Source organism: Eucyclogobius newberryi, unplaced genomic scaffold (genome assembly GCF_026437365.1).
Source record: "Eucyclogobius newberryi isolate DKJ021-1_F unplaced genomic scaffold, fEucNew1.0.hap1 SCAF_20, whole genome shotgun sequence".
NCBI classification, from domain to species: Eukaryota; Metazoa; Chordata; class Actinopteri; order Gobiiformes; family Gobiidae; genus Eucyclogobius; species Eucyclogobius newberryi.
The window spans coordinates 5551603-5570861 of NW_027315835.1; the positions used below are offsets into that span (position 1 = coordinate 5551603).

At 49.1% G+C, this 19259-nt stretch overlaps 1 protein-coding gene across 4 annotated transcripts in view; it reads right to left on the minus strand.

The window, feature by feature from the left end:
• Positions 1-19259, minus strand: part of LOC140369229 (paired box protein Pax-2a-like) — a 63870-nt gene that overhangs the window by 42473 nt on the left and 2138 nt on the right. For all 4 annotated transcript variants that reach the window (XM_072456503.1, XM_072456502.1, XM_072456505.1 and 1 more), the window contains exons 2-5: positions 18715-18880; positions 16788-16985; positions 9368-9447; positions 9070-9189 (exon numbers count right to left, since the gene is read on the minus strand). In XM_072456503.1, coding sequence (XP_072312604.1) covers positions 9070-9189; positions 9368-9447; positions 16788-16985; positions 18715-18880 — 564 coding nt within the window. The remainder of the gene's footprint in view (positions 1-9069; positions 9190-9367; positions 9448-16787; positions 16986-18714; positions 18881-19259) is intronic.

Here is a 19259-nt window from a genome sequence, read left to right on the forward strand (position 1 = left end):
GAAAGAGCCGGTTTGAACTCCGTAATGAAATGTAAAAGGTTTAAACGTTTCAATATGAGTCCAGTCTAACACAGGTAGAGGTGATGTCATAGCTGTTACCATAGCAACCAGACTGTAAACAAGAGCCAAACTCCACATAAATGACACAACAGTTCTGATCTGACACACATTAATACCGTGAAACACCTTTATTTAGTCCAACCATGGTTTAAACTGTCTCTGTGTCGCACACTGATGACATCACAGAGGGATTCAGCTCCACTTCCTGTTATTGTCTTTTATCTTTACATTTTCGTTCACAAACTGTAAATTACAATTACAAAATGAAAAAAAGCAGCAGTGATTTGAAAAACAGGAGAACCCGTCACGTGCACTTTAAGTTCACCACAAACGTTCAAAGATTTAAAAATGTTGTTTGTTGCAGTGAAACGCAGAGACTGAGCATCATGTTGGTATTCTGTTGTTTACGACGCAAAAGTCACGTGATTTTTACTAAACTGGACGTGAATACAAAATGTTCAGGCAATTGCGTTTTAAATTGAAAATAACAAATAATATCACATATAAGTCGCTCGGAGTATAAGTATATAAGTATAAATATAAGTATAAGTCACACCCCGGCCAAAACTATGAAAAAAAGTGCAACTTATAGTCCGGAAAATACGGTACTTATTTCAGACACCAGTCACTGCACCGGTCACTGCACCGGTCACTACATCGGTCACTGCATCAATCACTGCACCGGTCACTGCATCGGTCACTGCATCGGTCACTACATCGGCCACTGCATCGGTCACTGCATCGGTCACTGCATCAATCACTGCACCGGTCACTGCATCGGTCACTGCATCGGTCACTACATCGGCCACTGCATCGGTCACTACATCGGTCACTGCACCGGTCACTGCATCGGTCAATGCATCGGTCACTGCATCAATCACTGCACCGGTCACTGCATCAGTCACTACATCGGTCACTGCACCGGTCACTGCATCGGTCACTACATCGGTCACTGCACCGGTCACTGCACCGGTCACTGCACCGGTCACTGCATCGGTCACTACTGCACCGGTCACTACATCGGTCACTGCACCGGTCACTGCATCGGTCACTGCATCAGTCACTACATCGGTCACTGCACCGGTCACTGCATCGGTCACTACATCGGTCACTGCACCGGTCACTGCATCGGTCACTGCATCAGTCACTACATCGGTCACTGCACCGGTCACTGCACCGGTCACTGCATCGGTCACTGCATCGGTCACTGCACCGGTCACTGCACCGGTCACTGCACCGGTCACTGCATCGGTCACTGCATCAGTCACTACATCGGTCACTGCACCGGTCACTGCATCGGTCACTGCATCGGTCACTGCACCGGTCACTGCATCGGTCACTGCATCGGTCACTGCACCGGTCACTGCACCGGTCACTGCACCGGTCACTACATCGGTCACTGCACCGGTCACTGCATCGGTCACTGCATCAGTCACTACATCGGTCACTGCACCGGTCACTGCACCGGTCACTGCATCGGTCACTGCATCAGTCACTACATCGGTCACTGCACCGGTCACTGCACCGGTCACTGCATCGGTCACTACATCGGTCACTGCACCGGTCACTGCATCGGTCACTGCACCGGTCACTGCATCGGTCACTACATCGGTCAATGCATCGGTCACTGCATCAGTCACTACATCGGTCACTACATCGGTCACTGCATCGGTCACTACATCGGTCACTGCATCGTCACTGCACTGGTCACTGCACTGGTCACTGCACCAGTCACTGCACTGGTCACTGCACTGGTCACTGCACCAGTCACTGCACTGGTCACTGCTCGTATGTTACCACCGCAGAAGTCCAAAGCTGATTCTTCGGACACTTTTTCCAGCCGAAATACACGAAACGTTATAGGCCCAGAAATCGTTTTTTTACACAAGTTTAAACCATTTCACAGCTGATCGACTGAAGAGCCAATCACCAGCGAGGAGGAGGAGGAGGAGGAAGAGGAGGAGGAGGAGGAGGAAGAGGAGGCGGAGGAGGAGGAGGGGGAAGAGGAGGAGGAGTAGGCGGAGGAGGAAGAGGAGGAGGAGGAGGAGGAAGAGGAGGAGGAGGAGGAAGAGGAGGCGGAGGAGGAGGAGGAGGAAGAGGAGGAGGAGGAGGAAGAGGAGGAGGAGGAGGAGGAAGAGGAGGCGGAGGAGGAGGAGGGGGAAGAGGAGGAGGAGGAGGAGGAGGCGGAGGAGGAAGAGGAGGAGGAGGAGTTTAGGGGAAATGGGGGTCACTGTGAGTCAAACAGAGGAAGTAGTTGTGCAATGAAGACAAATGCTTTGAGAATATCATTAAAAATGACAGGATTTTACCAAACACGGCCTCTAACGCTGACAAATTATGTTCTGTATTTACAAAGTCCAATATTACTAATATTAGTAATAATATTAGTAATAATATTAGTAATAATATTAGTAATATTGGCCTCATTTTAATATTAAAGGGCGACATTAAAGGGGACATATTCTGTTAAATCAACTATAATGAGCTCTTAACCTTTAGTTTACTAGAAGTTGTATTTTGATTAATTCCTGCATGTTTGAGTGAATCCTGATTTGTCCTGTTCGGTTTAAGATCTTGTTTTCACCTACCCCCTATCCCCGCCCACTTCCCTGCACTGACTCCACGTGACACATGCAGCTCTAAAGTGTCACGCTGCCACTTTCCAGAAGTAAAAACATGTAATGAAAATCTGCTGCTCGTCTCAGTGAAACGTCTACGTGAAGAGGCGGAGCTTATCACTCTGAAGAGGCGGAGCTTATCACTCTGAAGAGGCGGAGCTTATCACTTTGAAGGGGCGGGGGAAGTTTTGAACAGGAAGTCAACGTACCTGTTTCTGTTTTTAAGGTGTAAAAGTGTAAAATTATGAGCGCCTCGTCCGTTTTCTTTTTGGAATAATCGCAGGTACAGTACAGGAAGGTGATAGGGGGAGGAGACAAGGGGGAGGAGATAGGGGGTAGGTGAAAACAGACATCTGTAATTTAATAAAGGCAAAATAAATAAGTTAAATGCCATAATTTGGAACACAAACTATTTTATTTGAAGTTTAAAAAAAATACGCACACGGTTTGTTTAGTGCAGAGTAAATTGTAAAGTGGAGAACGTGTTACACTGTAAATCTGTCTTCAGAGTGAGGTAAACGCATCTCATTCCATCAGCTTTAAATCTATATTATTATTCTCTGGGGATCAATTTAGATTAATCGAATGGCAAAAAGTGGCATAATATATTTAAAGGTTTGTACGATGTTCTAATTCTGACTTTATTTGGTGTATTTGTACTTGTTGTACGTATGAATTATAGTTTTACACCGATCGAGCAGGTATTTGTGGAGAAAACGTTGAAAAATCTGTAAAAAATTACAAAAAAAAGCAAAAATTTTATCCCAGAAGAGCCAATTTTTTAAGTTTATAATTTCACTTCCTGTTTGTAATCGATGACATCACAGTAGGAGATTACCCAGCAAACACTGGGACAAAACTCATCTAATGTCAAATATATGAGAGCGACTTTATTTTGTTGAATTCTTGTTTAGAGAGTCAAAAAAGTTGTTTCTTTTGAGTAAATTCTGCATAAACTTTGTCTGGAATGAGTGTCCCTGGTGTGATGTCACTTCCTGTCATTTTATACAGATTTGTCATTGTTTTCTCCACAAATACCTGCTCGATTGGTGTAAAACAGGTACAAATACGCCAGATAGAGTCAAAATTGGAAAATGGTAAAACCCTGTCGTGGGCACTTCAATTTGTGTCTTTTGTGAGGCTCTTTGGTTTCATGATTTGTGCTTTATTGATACATTTGTCTTCTGATTACACTCCAAAAATAACAAACGATACATTATTTTTCGTCAATGTCACTCAAATTTGATCGAACGAGCGACACGACCGGCCGCTGTCCCCACGACGACGAGGCGATGTGCCCCTTAAGAGAAGACGGGCTTGTTTAGCCACGGGGCGGGCGCGGCGTGTAATGTCCCGCGCTGAGAACTGTCCCGGGGGCCGCGGCACGCTTCCCTCGCGCGCTTTATTGTCTCTCGCTTTGTTCGGGGCCTAAAGGTTTGTACAGATGAAGCGCTTCTGACCCAGACCGTTCATGTTTTTGCCCCCGGCTCGCTCGCTCGCGCACACCGTAAACTGCGATCTAAATCACCGAAATGGCATTGCATGTGAGAAAACAAGGAAAAGAGCTTCGAAACGGGCGACTATCTTATCCCTTACGCCATTTCCTGTCCTCTCAAATCGTCTCGCCCGTTTGCACCAATCTGCACCTAAATCGGAGCGTTCATCGCGGCGTTACAGGCGTTACAAAGCGGCTAATGCGAGCTAGCTTCTACCCGTGCGAGCTAGCTTCTAACCGTGCGAGCTAGCTTTTGCCCGTGCGAGCTAGAGTCTGCCCGTGCGAGTTAGCTTCTACCCGTGCGAGCTAGCGTCTGCCCGTGCAAGCTAGCTTCTCCCCGTGCAAGCTAGCTTCTGCCCGTGCGAGCTAGCTTCTGCCCGCGTGAGCTAGCGTCTGCCCGTGTGAGCTAGCGTCTGCCCGTGCGAGCTAGCTTCTGCCCGTGCGAGTTAGCTTCTACCCGTGCGATCTAGCGTCTGCACGTGCGAGCTAGCTTCTACCCGTGCGAGCTAGCTTCTGCCCGTGCGAGCTAGCTAGCTTCTGCCCGTGCGAGCTAGCTGCTGCCCGTCGCAAACGCGGGACCTTGATTATGTTGTTTGTCGTGTCCGCGTCGTTCTGCCGTCAACGCCAAGAAATCGGACAGGTCCGTTAGTCATGGCGGGCCTTCCCTCTCCCCCACGCCGCCTCCCCCTCTTCCCCTCTAGCTCGCCGTCGCTCGCTCCTCTTCGCCACAGAGAGGCAACAGACAATTAGAAGTCGATTAGTCGGCGATCGAGACTTTTTAAACACATTTTCGACCAAGTAGAGGCTGAAACACGGCCCAACTCTGCCCTCGCGGCCCACCTCTTCTCCCGCGGCCCATCTCAGCTCCCGCCGTCCACCTCTACTCCCATGACCCACTTCAGCTCCCACAACCCACCTCTGCCCCTGCGGCCCGCCTCTTCTCCCGCGGCCCGCCTCTTCTCGTGCGGCCCATCTCTTCTACCGTGGCCAACCTCAGCTCTTGCGGCCCACCTCTTCTCCCGCGGCCCACCTCTTCTCCCGCGGCCCACCTCAGCTCCCGCGGCCCACCTCTTCTCCCACGGCCCACCTCAGCTCCCGTGGCCCACCTCTTCTCCCGCGGCCCACCTCTTCTCCCAGGGCCCACCTCTTCTCCCACGGCCCACCTCTTCTCCCACGGCCCACCTCTTCTCCCAGGGCCCACCTCTTCTCCCTCGGCCCACCTCTTCTCCCTCGGCCCACCTCTTCTCCCTCGGCCCACCTCTTCTCCCACGGCCCACCTCTTCTCCCACGGCCCACCTCTTCTCCCAGGGCCCACCTCTTCTCCCTCGGCCCACCTCTTCTCCCTCGGCCCACCTCTTCCCCCGCGGCCCACCTCAGCTCCCGCGGCCCACCTCAGCTCCCGTGGCCCACCTCTTCTCCCACGGCCCACCTCAGCTCCCGTGGCCCACCTCTTCTCCCGCGGCCCACCTCTTCTCCCAGGGCCCACCTCTTCTCCCACGGCCCACCTCTTCTCCCACGGCCCACCTCTTCTCCCAGGGCCCACCTCTTCTCCCTCGGCCCACCTCTTTCCCCGCGGCCCACCTCAGCTCCCGCGGCCCACCTCAGCTCCCGTGGCCCACCTCTTCTCCCACGGCCCACCTCAGCTCCCGTGGCCCACTTCTTCTCCCGCGGCCCACCTCTTCTCCCAGGGCCCACCTCTTCTCCCACGGCCCACCTCTTCTCCCACGGCCCACCTCTTCTCCCTCGGCCCACCTCTTTCCCCGCGGCCCACCTCTTTCCCCGCGGCCCACCTCAGCTCCCGCGGCCCACCTCAGCTCCCGTGGCCCACCTCTTCTCCCACGGCCCACCTCAGCTCCCGTGGCCCACCTCTTCTCCCGCGGCCCACCTCTTCTCCCAGGGCCCACCTCTTCTCCCAGGGCCCACCTCTTCTCCCAGGGCCCACCTCTTCCCCCGCGGCCCACCTCTTCTCCCGCGGCCCACCTCTTCTCCCAGGGCCCACCTCTTCTCCCACGGCCCACCTCTTCTCCCACGGCCCACCTCTTCTCCCTCGGCCCACCTCTTTCCCCGCGGCCCACCTCAGCTCCCGCGGCCCACCTCAGCTCCCGTGGCCCACCTCTTCTCCCACGGCCCACCTCAGCTCCCGTGGCCCACCTCTTCTCCCGCGGCCCACCTCTTCTCCCAGGGCCCACCTCTTCTCCCAGGGCCCACCTCTTCTCCCAGGGCCCACCTCTTCTCCCAGGGCCCACCTCTTCTCCCAGGGCCCACCTCTTCTCCCTCGGCCCACCTCTTCCCCCGCGGCCCACCTCAGCTCCCGCGGCCCACCTCAGCTCCCGTGGCCCACCTCTTCTCCCACGGCCCACCTCAGCTCCCGTGGCCCACCTCTTCTCCCGCGGCCCACCTCTTCTCCCAGGGCCCACCTCTTCTCCCACGGCCCACCTCTTCTCCCACGGCCCACCTCTTCTCCCAGGGCCCACCTCTTCTCCCTCGGCCCACCTCTTTCCCCGCGGCCCACCTCAGCTCCCGCGGCCCACCTCAGCTCCCGTGGCCCACCTCTTCTCCCACGGCCCACCTCAGCTCCCGTGGCCCACTTCTTCTCCCGCGGCCCACCTCTTCTCCCAGGGCCCACCTCTTCTCCCACGGCCCACCTCTTCTCCCACGGCCCACCTCTTCTCCCTCGGCCCACCTCTTTCCCCGCGGCCCACCTCAGCTCCCGCGGCCCACCTCAGCTCCCGTGGCCCACCTCTTCTCCCACGGCCCACCTCAGCTCCCGTGGCCCACCTCTTCTCCCGCGGCCCACCTCTTCTCCCAGGGCCCACCTCTTCTCCCAGGGCCCACCTCTTCTCCCAGGGCCCACCTCTTCTCCCAGGGCCCACCTCTTCCCCCGCGGCCCACCTCTTCTCCCGCGGCCCAGCTCTTCTCCCAGGGCCCACCTCTTCTCCCGCGGCCCACCTCAGCTCCCGTGGCCCACCTCTTCTCCCACGGCCCACCTCAGCTCCCGTGGCCCACTTCTTCTCCCGCGGCCCACCTCTTCTCCCAGGGCCCACCTCTTCTCCCACGGCCCACCTCTTCTCCCACGGCCCACCTCTTCTCCCAGGGCCCACCTCTTCTCCCTCGGCCCACCTCTTTCCCCGCGGCCCACCTCAGCTCCCGCGGCCCACCTCAGCTCCCGTGGCCCACCTCTTCTCCCACGGCCCACCTCAGCTCCCGTGGCCCACTTCTTCTCCCGCGGCCCACCTCTTCTCCCAGGGCCCACCTCTTCTCCCACGGCCCACCTCTTCTCCCACGGCCCACCTCTTCTCCCTCGGCCCACCTCTTTCCCCGCGGCCCACCTCAGCTCCCGCGGCCCACCTCAGCTCCCGTGGCCCACCTCTTCTCCCACGGCCCACCTCAGCTCCCGTGGCCCACCTCTTCTCCCGCGGCCCACCTCTTCTCCCAGGGCCCACCTCTTCTCCCAGGGCCCACCTCTTCTCCCAGGGCCCACCTCTTCTCCCAGGGCCCACCTCTTCCCCCGCGGCCCACCTCTTCTCCCGCGGCCCAGCTCTTCTCCCAGGGCCCACCTCTTCTCCCGCGGCCCACCTCAGCTCCCGTGGCCCACCTCTTCTCCCACGGCCCACCTCAGCTCCCGTGGCCCACTTCTTCTCCCGCGGCCCACCTCTTCTCCCAGGGCCCACCTCTTCTCCCACGGCCCACCTCTTCTCCCACGGCCCACCTCTTCTCCCTCGGCCCACCTCTTTCCCCGCGGCCCACCTCAGCTCCCGCGGCCCACCTCAGCTCCCGTGGCCCACCTCTTCTCCCACGGCCCACCTCAGCTCCCGTGGCCCACCTCTTCTCCCGCGGCCCACCTCTTCTCCCACGGCCCACCTCTTCTCCCAGGGCCCACCTCTTCTCCCAGGGCCCACCTCTTCTCCCAGGGCCCACCTCTTCCCCCGCGGCCCACCTCTTCTCCCGCGGCCCAGCTCTTCTCCCGCGGCCCAGCTCTTCTCCCAGGGCCCACCTCTTCCCCCGCGGCCCACCTCTTCTCCCGCGGCCCAGCTCTTCTCCCAGGGCCCACCTCTTCTCCCGCGGCCCACCTCAGCGGCTACATCACTTTGACACGTAATTACCTCCCGCTCCTTAATCACCCGCGGTAAAGACGAAGCGCAGGAGGACGACGGCGGAGGTCGCGTCTCCAAATCAAAGCGTTACCGTGACGACGAGGAGGCGCGTGTTTTATGCGGGTCATCCTGACGGGCCGGGCGACGGCTCAGCGCCCGTGATCGCCGCGTCAGCAGAACGCGCCGGGCTTTTGGAGGGCGAAGGAAGAGGGTGAAATACGGGCGGCTCCGCCAACATTTGCGGAGGTTTTCGGACGCGGTATTTATGTTGCCGCGGCGACGATGACGAACGGTCACGATGAAGCGGCTTCGAGCGACAATAACGAGGGGGAAAAAGTGGTGAAACCTGAAATAAACGGCGGGGATGAAACTAAAGGAGCGGCAGATGATGTATTTGACCTTCTACGGCTCAAATCTTAACGAACTACAACAGATTTAGTCGTTAATGCAAAGAAAACGAGATGAGAAATGAACCAATAAAGAACTTAAATATCACAGTTTTTTAACAATAAGTTGATGCTGGGACGTTATCTACAGGAGTAATATGGGAATATGAGCACAAAATGAAGTATAATTTGGATATTGTGCTAAAAATGTATGAAAAATGCCTGGTTTCTGATATTTGGACTGGTTGGATCAAATATAAGTAGTATTTATCTCCATTAGTTCATTTTGTACTTCACAAATGTGTTTCACAAAAGTACTTCATAAATGTACTTCACAGATGTACTTCATGTACTTCAGGTTTCATGGTGGTCAAAGCCGCACACACATAAACTAAACTATTGTAGAACGTTCTTACCTTCGTCTCGTTTCCTCTTCTCGCCGTTGGATCGGTGAATACCCAGAATGCCGTTGATGGAGTAGGAGCCGGCGGGGTCGTTGGAGGCGCTGGTAACCGGGGGCGACACTGTGCTGGGGACTGGACACAGTGACATCACCGTTAATGTAGAATATGTGTTTTATGTGTAAAAGCTGCTGCAGTTTAAGGCGCTGCAAAGGCACAGGATTCAGGCTTAAAGCTGCACTATGGAGACAAGCAGGCCAGTTACAGGTCAGATCTGTGGAGAGGCGTGTTCACGTGTTTGAGCTAAACTCACCGATGGTGTGTACGGGCGACGTCAGCGACGAGCCGTCTGGAGACGGATGAAACGGCTGCTGAACTTTAGTCCTGATGATCCTGAAGAGACAAGAGACGAGGAGTTTAGGGTCAAATGTGTGAAGAGACGAGGAGTTTAGGGTCAAATGTGTGAAGAGACGAGGAGTTTAAGATCAAATGTGTGAAGAGACGAGGAGTTTAGGGTCAAATGTGTGAAGAGACGAGGAGTTTAAGGTCAAATGTGTGAAGAGACGAGGAGTTTAGGGTCAAATGTGTGAAGAGACGAGGAGTTTAGGGTCAAATGTGTGAAGAGACGAGGAGTTTAGGGTCAAATGTGTGAAGAGACGAGGAGTTTAGGGTCAAATGTGTGAAGAGACGAGGAGTTTAAGGTCAAACGTGTGAAGAGACGAGGAGTTTAGGGTCAAATGTGTGAAGAGACGAGGAGTTTAGGGTCAAATGTGTGAAGAGACGAGGAGTTTAGGGTCAAATGTGTGAAGAGACGAGGAGTTTAAGGTCAAATGTGTGAAGAGACGAGGAGCTTAGGGTCAAATGTGTGAAGAGACGAGGAGTTTAAGGTCAAATGTGTGAAGAGACGAGGAGCTTAGGGTCAAATGTGTGAAGAGACGAGGAGTTTAGGGTCAAACGTGTGAAGAGACGAGGAGTTTAGGGTCAAACGTGTGAAGAGATGAGGAGTTTAGGGTCAAATGTGTGAAGAGACGAGGAGTTTAGGGTCAAATGTGTGAAGAGACGAGGAGTTTAGGGTCAAATGTGTGAAGAGACGAGGAGTTTAGGGTCAAACGTGTCAAGAGACGAGGAGTTTAGGGTCAAACGTGTGAAGAGACGAGGAGTTTAGGGTCAAACGTGTGAAGAGACGAGGAGTTTAGGGTCAAATGTGTGAAGAGACGAGGAGTTTAGGGTCAAATGTGTGAAGAGACGAGGAGTTTAGGGTCAAACGTGTGAAGAGACGAGGAGTTTAGGGTCAAACGTGTGAAGAGACGAGGAGTTTAGGGTCAAACGTGTGAAGAGACGAGGAGTTCTAAACCAGGTCTAAACCAGGACTAGACCAGGTCAAAAATAGGGCTAAACCAGGTCTAAATCAGGTCATAATAAGTTTATAGATACGTTCATAAATCAGACTATTTTGTTATATTTATACCACAAAGAGTCTTTTACAAGAGTGTTCTAAGTTTTGTTTCACAGAGTTAGATTCTTGAAAACATTTCCGAACGTTTTTTCAAGTGTGTTGCTGCGCAGTAGTTTTGCCAGATTTATGAACATTTTCAGAAAAATGCCAAACGAATGAAAAAAAACAAAAGTGGCACAATAAGAGAACCTTAAAATGACACGTGAACCCCAAATGTCTGGAATCAAAACATTTAACACGAGTAACGGCGCCACAGTTTGTCAATTCAGTGCCAAATTTATAGTTTTTTTCTGGGATTGTAATATATAAAATAGGACAAATAAAAAAAAACAACAGGGAGAAATCAATGTAAAAAAAAGCACGTCAAAATATACGAAAATCAAGATAAAAACGACATAATTCAAACACTTTTTCACGTATTATCTTAATTTAAACTGTACATTTTCCCCATTTATTCCCCAAAACAATTTAACCCCAATCACTGCTTTCTGTTGTGGTTCTTTTTCACATTTTACCGCGTGTTTCGGGCGTCGTTCCTGCTCCAGCTCGACGCGCACGAGGCCGTATCGATCTCCGGCGAGCGAGGATTAGCGGCGCGCGCGGGCCCGGCGATGCAAATGCGCCGCTGTAAACCACATGTGACAGGAAAGCGATGGCTCCTGAACGCCTCGGATCCCGTTCATCTGGAGCCGCCGCTCTTTTGGAAAACTCACAAAACGACGAGAACGGCAGGAATTCATCAACATTTTGGGGGAAGAGACGTAAAACGGACGAGAATTGAGGGTGAAATCGTTTTGCACGTCAATGTGTAGGTTTTGTGGAGTATTTCGATAGCTATGTTGTGTCAATTCAACAGAAATATCAATGTTAAATAGAGTTTTATAGAGTTTTTTGTGTGATGTGTTTTTATGATGGCGAGATACGTTTATAAATCTGACCATTTTGTCTATATTTTAACAGTAAAATGACACTTTTTTGTGGTTAAAATATAGACAAAATGGTCCGATGTGTGATGGACCTTTATGTCTGTAGCTTCATGACGACGCACGTCTAAAACTGTGTCTTTATGATGGCGAGATAAATTTATAAATCTGACCATTTTGTCTATTTTCACCACAAAAAGTGTCCTGTTTACAAGTGTTCTGAGTTTTCTTCTTAGAGTTAGATTCTTTAAACAGTTTTGCAAAGTGTGCTGTGCAGTAGTTTGGGCAGATTTATGAACTTTTTCAGAAAATGTGCAAAAAAATGTGTAAAAACGTGTACATTTGTACAATAAGAGGACCATGAACGACAATCCAGTAGAGCTACAAAGGTACTTCAAATGTTTGGAATCGAAACATTTAACATAGTTCATAAATTTGACAATTTTGTTTATATATTAATACCACAAAAAGAGTCTTTTTTTACAAGTGTTACAAGTTTTGTTCTTCGAGTTAGATTCTTCAAATATTCTGAACGGTTTTCCACGTGAGCTGCGCAGGAGTTTTGCCAGATTTATGAACATTTTCAGAAAAAGTGCCAAAACTATTGAAAAAAAGTTAAAAAATGTATAAAGTGGCCTTAAAATGACACGTGTACTTCAAATGTCTGGGATCGAAACATTTAACACGAGTAACGGCGCCACAGTTTGTCAATTCAGTGCCAAATTTATCATTTTTGTTCCGAGATGACAGAGGGCGGGGCAGAGAAATGTGAAACTGCTGAGATCATTTTACACCAATGTAGAGGTTTTTACTTCATAGTAAAAACACAGATAAGTACAAATATAATAATAAACACATCGGAGCAGATGCAAAGAAACAGATGACGGCTCCTTCAGGTGGTAAACGGCCTAAACCTATTCAGGCGTTTAAAAACAAACATGAAAATCTTAAAGCGGGCAGCAGCGTTTTGACCCGCCGTACAGAGAAGTGGCCACGCCCACAGAGAGTTACAATAATGATGATAAACAAGTGAATAACTGGTTCAAAGTCTCTGATCGGAAGGTAAAAGCTTTAACCTTCTTTAAGCTTTGATCACAGAATATGTTTGTTTGTCCATTTGAAACGAGATGCCAAGACTGACCCCGAGACAGACGACCAAGCGCCTAATCCAGCCGTCAGTATGTCTCTTTTCATTGCAGGTTTTGGGTGAGCCAGAGTCTCACTTCCTGCAGAGAGTTAAATCCAGACAGGGTTTCAGGGTCTGGAGCGAGTGGAGCGTATGAGGGGAGAACATGGCAGGGCCTAGTACACAGCCTTGTGGAACACCTCAGCATCTGTCTCTAATATGAGAGTCAAACCAGTTCAAAGCTGTGTTTTTGAAGAACGCAAATGGCTCCAAACGGGACAATACAATATAAAATACATTGGTCAAATGTATAAAAGGATCAAACCAGGAAGGACGACAACCACAGAACTACCAGAGTCCCAAAGGTCATTTCAAACCTGCTGCAGTGGTTTTTATTAGCCTGTTTCGATGGTCGTGATCGTTCTCTGGGCGAAACCGACTAAAACACTCGAGAAAAGATCTATAAACGACGACGAAAGCGACTTCGTTTCAGCAAAATATCAAAAATGTGATAAAGAAATGCAAAAACTGCGCCTGACAATTTACTGAATAATCGAAAGAATAATCGAATCAATCAATCAATCAATCAATCAATCAACCTTTATTTATAGAGCCCTTTACACTCAAAGTGCTTCACAATCTAAAAAAATCTCTGAAAAACTCTGAAAATTCATCTGCCTTTCGCGTTCCAAACTAACTGAATAATCGAAAGAATAATCGAAAGAATAATTGAAGGAATAATCGCTGGACCCATCGATTCCCTGAACAGTCGATAGTTCAAACTTTCACATTTGACGTTGGATAGTTAAACCTCAGCTCAGGCGTGTGGAGACGATTCTGTTGGATTGACATCGTTTGAGATTCTTCGTAAAGATATCGAAACCTTCATTTTTGTCGATATCGCCCGGCGCGATTTGAACAGGATCCTTTAATTAAAACACTAAACACAAAATCCCATCACAATTCTTAGATTTCATATTTTTTTTCTGAATAAATCGATTTATTTGAAAGAATAATCGCCGTATTAATCGATTAGCAAAGAGTATTTCTGCATGTTTGGGTTTCATTTTACGCTTCATTTACGTTTTTAAACCTCGACCACAACATTTACAGACATTTTTTGTTTTTGTCGTGTGTTTTCGCTGGTTTTGGGCCGGAGGCGGGAGATTGGCCTGTTTGATGGCGTCGGGGGGAAGTGACCTCAGAGGTGTTGATCCTTCATCTGGACACGATCTGATTGTTGAGGGGGTCTGAGACCGAGAGGAGCAGAGAACCAGGAACTGAGAGGAACTGAGAGGAACTGAGAGGAACTGAGAGGAACTGAGAGGAACTGAGAGGAATTGAGAGGAACTGAGAGGAACTGAGAGGAATTGAGAGGAGCTGAGAGGAGCTGAGAGGAACTGAGAGGAGCTGAGAGGAGCTGAGAGGAACTGAGAGGAGCTGAGAGGAGCTGAGAAGAGGAACTGAGAGGAACTGAGAGGAATTGAGAGGAACTGAGAGGAGCTGAGAAGAGGAACTGAGAGGAACTGAGAGGAACTGAGAGGAATTGAGAGGAGCTGAGAGGAACTGAGAGGAGCTGAGAGGAGCTGAGAGGAACTGAGAGGAGCTGAGAAGAGGAACTGAGAGGAACTGAGAGGAATTGAGAGGAACTGAGAGGAGCTGAGAAGAGGAACTGAGAGGAACTGAGAAGAGGAACTGAGAGGAACTGAGAAGAGGAACTGAGAGGAACTGAGAGGAACTGAGAAGAGGAACTGAGAGGAACTGAGAGGAACTGAGAAGAGGAACTGAGAGGAACTGAGAAGAGGAACTGAGAAGAGGAACTGAGAGGAACTGAGAGGAACTGAGAAGAGGAACTGAGAAGAGGAACTGAGAGGAACTGAGAGGAACTGAGAAGAGGAACTGAGAGGAACTGAGAGGAGCTGAGAAGAGGACCTGAGAGGAACTGAGAGGAACTGAGAGGAACTGAGAGGAACTGCTAAACTTTAAAAGTCTCATTTTCACAGAAATGATCAAGTTTAAAAACTAAACTAACTTTTCTTTGAACTTGAACTGGAGAATGATTTCAGACGTTTTCTTCGTACAAAAGTCAGTGAAGTTTCTTCTGTGACTGAAATAAAAACTAACTTATTTAATTGTGCTTTTAATTTACTGCAGCTCATGTTTTTAACAATAATGTACATGATTCCTTTAGAGTATTATATGTAGTAATACTTCACCTTCTCACATTGTTACAGGAGTAAGAGATACTTTAAAGGGACATATTTAGTAAATTAACTTTAATGAGTTTTTAATGACAGTGTTGCTTTAATCACAGTTAAAAATAATGATTATATTATTGGATTGTGATAAACAGACATGACACACTCTTCTCCTTTAAAGTCATTTTTTATCATGATTTGTATGTATTTATCCTGTATTTGTGATTTTAATGCACAGCTTGAATTACTTTGTGTACAAATATATACTATACTCGAGTAGCCACAGCTGCCCTGGGGCGAGCCAACTGTCACAGACAAACTGACTGAGAAGAGTAGACAAATACTTTACTCTAGTTACTTTCTCCAATATGTAAAAACTATAAGTAAAAGCACCAGAGGCTTTTCCACGACTTGAGTAAAAGTACACAAACGTTACTGCAGTACAAGCACAAGTACAAGTACTCGGTTCGATCATTGAAGTGACATCACTGGAGGTTCTGCCCGTGAGGAGGAACGTTCTAACGAGTACTTTGAACCTTTTCGAACTGGAAAGTACAATATTTATGTTTCAAGTGTAATTCAGTCAAAGTACTGCGTAGCAACGTAGTACAAATACCACTGGAGTAAAGTACAAATACCACTGGAGTAAAGTACAAATACCACTGCAGTAAAGTACAAATACCACTTGAGTAAAGTACAAATACCACTGCAATAGAGTACAAATACCACTGGAGTAAAGTACAAATACCACTGGAGTAAAGTACAAATACCACTGCAGTAAAGTACAAATACCACTTGAGTAAAGTACAAATACCACTGCAATAGAGTACAAATACCACTGGAGTAAAGTACAAATACCACTGGAGTAAAGTACAAATACCACTGGAGTAAAGTACAAATACCACTTGAGTAAAGTACAAATACCACTGCAATACAGTACAAATACCACTGGAGTAAAGTACAAATACCACTGGAGTAAAGTACAATTACCACTGGAGTAAAGTACAAATACCACTGCAGTAGAGTACCACTGCAGTAGAGTACAAATACCACTGGAGTAAAGTACAAATACCACTGGAGTAGAGTACAAATACCACTGGAGTAAAGTACAAATACCACTGGAGTAAAGTACAAATACCACTGGAGTAAAGTACAAATACCACTTGAGTAAAGTACAAATACCACTGCAATAGAGTACAAATACCACTGGAGTAAAGTACAAATACCACTGCAGTAAAGTACAAATACCACTGGAGTAAAGTACAAATACCACTTGAGTAAAGTACAAATACCACTGCAGTAGAGTACAAATACCACTGCAGTAAAGTACAAATACCACTGCAGTAAAGTACAAATACCACTGCAGTAGAGTACAAATACCACTGGAGTAAAGTACAAATACCACTGGAGTAGAGTACAAATACCACTGGAGTAAAGTACAAATACCACTGCAGTAGAGTACAAATACCACTGGAGTAAAGTACAAATACCACTGGAGTAAAGTACAAATACCACTGCAGTAGAGTACAAATACCACTGCAATAGAGTACCACTGCAGTAGAGTACAAATACCACTGCAGTAGAGTACAAATACCACTGCAATAGAGTACCACTGCAGTAGAGTACAAATACCACTGGAGTAAAGTACAAATACCACTGCAGTAGAGTACAAATACCACTGGAGTAGAGTACAAATACCACTGGAGTAGAGTACAAATACCACTGCAGTAGAGTACAAATACCACTGGAGTAGTGTACAAATACTCATCCTGAAACTGCATTTTACAACAGCACAAACTGACTTCAGTTACTGCGCATGTCTCACGCCACCTTCCTCTGGCCACACCCCCACGCGCGTGACGTAACGATGGAGAAAGCGCACGCGTCATTTAACGGTTTTCAATTTACGCGCGGCCCCGCCCTCTCCGTCACGACGGCCCCAAGCACGGACGTCCCAACACGACCCCGCCCCGCCCCCTTCCCCCCCGCGTGCCTTCACTTCCGGGGCCTTCTGATCACGTGACTCTCACCTGTTGATGGAGGACACGCTCGGGACCGTGTCGTTGTCGCACACGGCCTCCGCCAGCAGCCGGTCCCGGATCTCCCACGCGAACATCGTCGGGTTTTGACGCTTGTAATCGGCGATTTTGTCCACGACTTTGGGCGTGGCCACTTTGGGCTTGGAGCCGCCGATCACGCCCGGTTTGATGCTTCCGGTCTCGTAATATCTGCAAAAGGAAATGACGACATAACGCGACACTTTAGCCACGCGGACGCACAAGTTTAACGCGTTAAAACCGTGCGAATGTCTCGACTTTTTCTGTTCTTTTTCTGTCCCTTTTCTGTCCTTTTTCTGTCCTTTTTCTGTTCTTTTTCTGTTCTTTTTCTGTCCCTTTTCTGTCCCTTTTCTGTCCTTTTTCTGTCCTTTTTCTTTCCCCTTCATCATCGCTCCGACAGCAGTGACACGGAACAATAATTGGCTTCTCACGTGCTCTAAAATTCAAGATGAAGTCCAATTAATCAGCGGAAAAGACCGTTGGCATCGCTTTTTAATTTGGAAACAAGGCGCTCTCGTTGCGCAAATCGTGCTATTATGCTAATCGCGAGTGCATTATGGGTAGCTCCTTATAAAATTAATTCATTTGGCCATTTTGACTAATTTTCCGCTTCGCTTCAGCTCCATTCAGACCTCTCTTTTTACCCCCCTCTCTGCAGAAGTCCGGGATATTGGCGTTTTATTCTTCTCCTTTCTGTGTTGAAATGAAAGACACGGCTGAGTGAACGGAGCAGTTTGAAGTTTGGCGTTTAGCAAAGCCACTAAATAGGCTTAATTTACTCGTATTTTCATTCTATCTATTGGTTTTTTGTTGCCTAAATGCTCCAAAATATGAGACAGAAATGAAACGTGTTATAATAAGCTAAAGCCTTTAACTTGACTTAATAGGCCGCTGCTTGGTTTATTGTGGCTTATATGCTTTAAAAAATATATGTATATACCCAGTTTCATAAAGATACATCTGTTAAAGGCTAAATAATTCATTTAACTTGGCATAATTCTGTTTTATGCAACTATTAATGACTTAAATGACATGTTCAGACGTTTTATACAAGAAATGAGCTTCAAGGCCTAAAACTGCACGTGAACTCACCACATCAGAACTGGGACTAAACCAGAACTAAACCTGACTAAATCTGGACTCGATCAGGGCTGAACCAGGACCAGGACCAGGCCAAAGCCCACGTCACGACTGGAGCGGACTCGAACGGCGTGAGTCTGATCCCGCGGTTACGATCCTCCGTGACTGACTTAGTCCCGAGCCCCGGGTTTAGTCCCCGAGCCCCGGGTTTAGTCCCCGAGCCCCGGGTTTAGTCCCCGAGCCCCGGGTTTAGTCCCCAGAGACTGAAGGACCAGAACCACGTCCCCATCAGCACTAAAACGGTGTAAAAGTCTCACTGCGCCATCTTCACACGCGGTGCCACGCGCTGCGGTTTAGACACTATATATATATATATATATATATATATATATATAGTTTAATATATATATATAATGTTTCTCAGTTCTATGCTCCAAAATATGAAATTCTTCTCATCTTTACGTCCTCTCTTTGCCACAAGAAAGAAGCTGCCACGAGTCTCCAAAACGTCGCATCTCGCCACGTTTACGCGCGGTGCCAAAAGGCGCCAAAAAGTGACATTTGTTTGTAAAAATGTGCAGTTTTTAGAACATTTCAGTTCTATGCCCCACAATATTCAGTTTTATCTTAAGAAACAGCCTCTACACGTGTCTAAAACGTCGCCACTCGCCACGCCACGTTTGCGCGCGGTGCCAAAAGACGCGATCCGCCCGTGAAATGCTCTTGAAGTCTTAAATCATTGGCCCTCTGCGTCCAGCGCGCGCGCCGCCCCCACAAGCCAAAAGGGTGAAGTGTTGCTGGACATTACCCGCGGCCGTACCTGCCCAGGATCTTGCTGACGCAGCCGTGGCTCACGCGCAGCTGGCGGGAGATGTCGCAGGGCCGCACGCCCTGGTGGGCGAGCTCCACGATGCGCTGCCGCACCACGTCCGGGAGCGGGCGGCCGTTCACGAAGACCCCGCCGAGCTGGTTCACCCCCCCGTGCCCTGCGAAGGAGACAACAGCGGGAGCAGCACGACGAGCCGCGACATTACACAACGGCGTAGACGGTCCACGACACACGCACCTATTACTACACACATACACACACACACACAGCCAAACTAAAACCACACGCACTCCAAACTACACACGCATTACTACACACGGTCACCACGACACACGCACCTATTACTACACACACATTTAAACTACACACACACTCCAAACATGACATGTGTTTGTTCTACGTTTTACACTCCAAACTACACACGCACCTATTACTACACACACGGTCACCACTATACACGCATCACTACACACATACAAACTACACACATACAAACTACACACATACAAACTACACACATACAAACTACACACATA